At 44.5% G+C, this 1,053-nt stretch overlaps 1 protein-coding gene across 1 annotated transcript in view; it reads right to left on the bottom strand.

The window, feature by feature from the left end:
- Positions 1-1,053, bottom strand: part of EMH_0071170 (DNA replication licensing factor, putative) — a gene marked incomplete at both ends in the record, with an annotated part of 5,097 nt that overhangs the window by 962 nt on the left and 3,082 nt on the right. The window contains 2 exons of the mRNA XM_013499067.1: positions 217-365; positions 646-730. Coding sequence (XP_013354521.1) covers positions 217-365; positions 646-730 — 234 coding nt within the window. The remainder of the gene's footprint in view (positions 1-216; positions 366-645; positions 731-1,053) is intronic.

Below are 1,053 nucleotides of genomic sequence, written 5' to 3'. Positions count from 1 at the left end.
ATATATATATATATATATATATATATATATATATATATATATATATATATATATATATATATATTTGCTGGAACATATTTAACACAATGAGGATTGCAATCCCTACAGCAACGGAAATTTCACATTGACTGCAAGCGAGAGAAGAAGGCGTTGAGAATGTACATGAAGGACGAATTCCCAAAGTAAACAAACAGAGAAATGATGGCTGCAGCGCACCTGGTTTGTACATAGAAATTCTTTAAGGCGTCTCTCGCATCAAGAGAGAGGAGAGGTTGTTGCTGCTGCCTTGCATATTGTATATACCTCCGCAGCACCTCAAACGGTATCGTTTCTCCCTCTTCTTGTGGCGGCGGCGCGGCTCTTCTCTGACGAAATTCAACAAAAACAAACAGAAAATACCCTCACGACGGTTTCAACAACATGAATCACGAGACAGCCTTCATGGCGCATGCCATCAGACTTCGCCGCATTTGCAGCTTCGCGGCAACAGCAGATGGAAAGCAAAGGCTGCAGCCTCAGCAGAATATGAAATTTCATCGCATGGGCCATCAGGGAGCCTGTCTGCTCAGTAAATACAAAGGGGAAGGGGAGAAGAAAGAAGAAAAAAAGGAAGAGAGGGACGAGGGAGCGGGGGAGGGGGCTCACCGCATGGAGAGACAGAATATGTTCACATAGGCGAGTATCCTTTTCGTAATCATCTTTGTCTCGCAGCATGAAGATCAAGTCAAACCTAAAACACCCACCAGCCGCATCATGCATGCAATTTCTTTCCTCGTTCTGCTTCGCCATCTGTATCTGCATCTGCACTTGCTGCAGCTGCTGCTCCCCTTTGGTGCCGCTGCCTGCGGAGCTTCTAAGCAGCTGATTGGCCTCTCTCTCTGCCATCAGCTCAACCGTTTGTCTCTTTGCCTGTTTCAGCCTGCTTGTAGTAATATGCGTGACGATTCATCTTCTAATCCATCTGCCTACTGTGCAGAAGTTCTCTTTTTTTTTGTTTCTATGTTTGTCTCATTCTGTCTCTCTGTACTTGTTTATATGCACCTCTCTATCTGT

Source organism: Eimeria mitis, genomic scaffold (genome assembly GCF_000499745.2).
Source record: "Eimeria mitis Houghton genomic scaffold, Emh_scaff3964, whole genome shotgun sequence".
Classification (NCBI taxonomy): Eukaryota; Apicomplexa; class Conoidasida; order Eucoccidiorida; family Eimeriidae; genus Eimeria; species Eimeria mitis.
The sequence above is the reverse complement of the archived record's forward strand: the minus strand, read 5'-3'. Positions and strand labels throughout refer to the sequence as shown.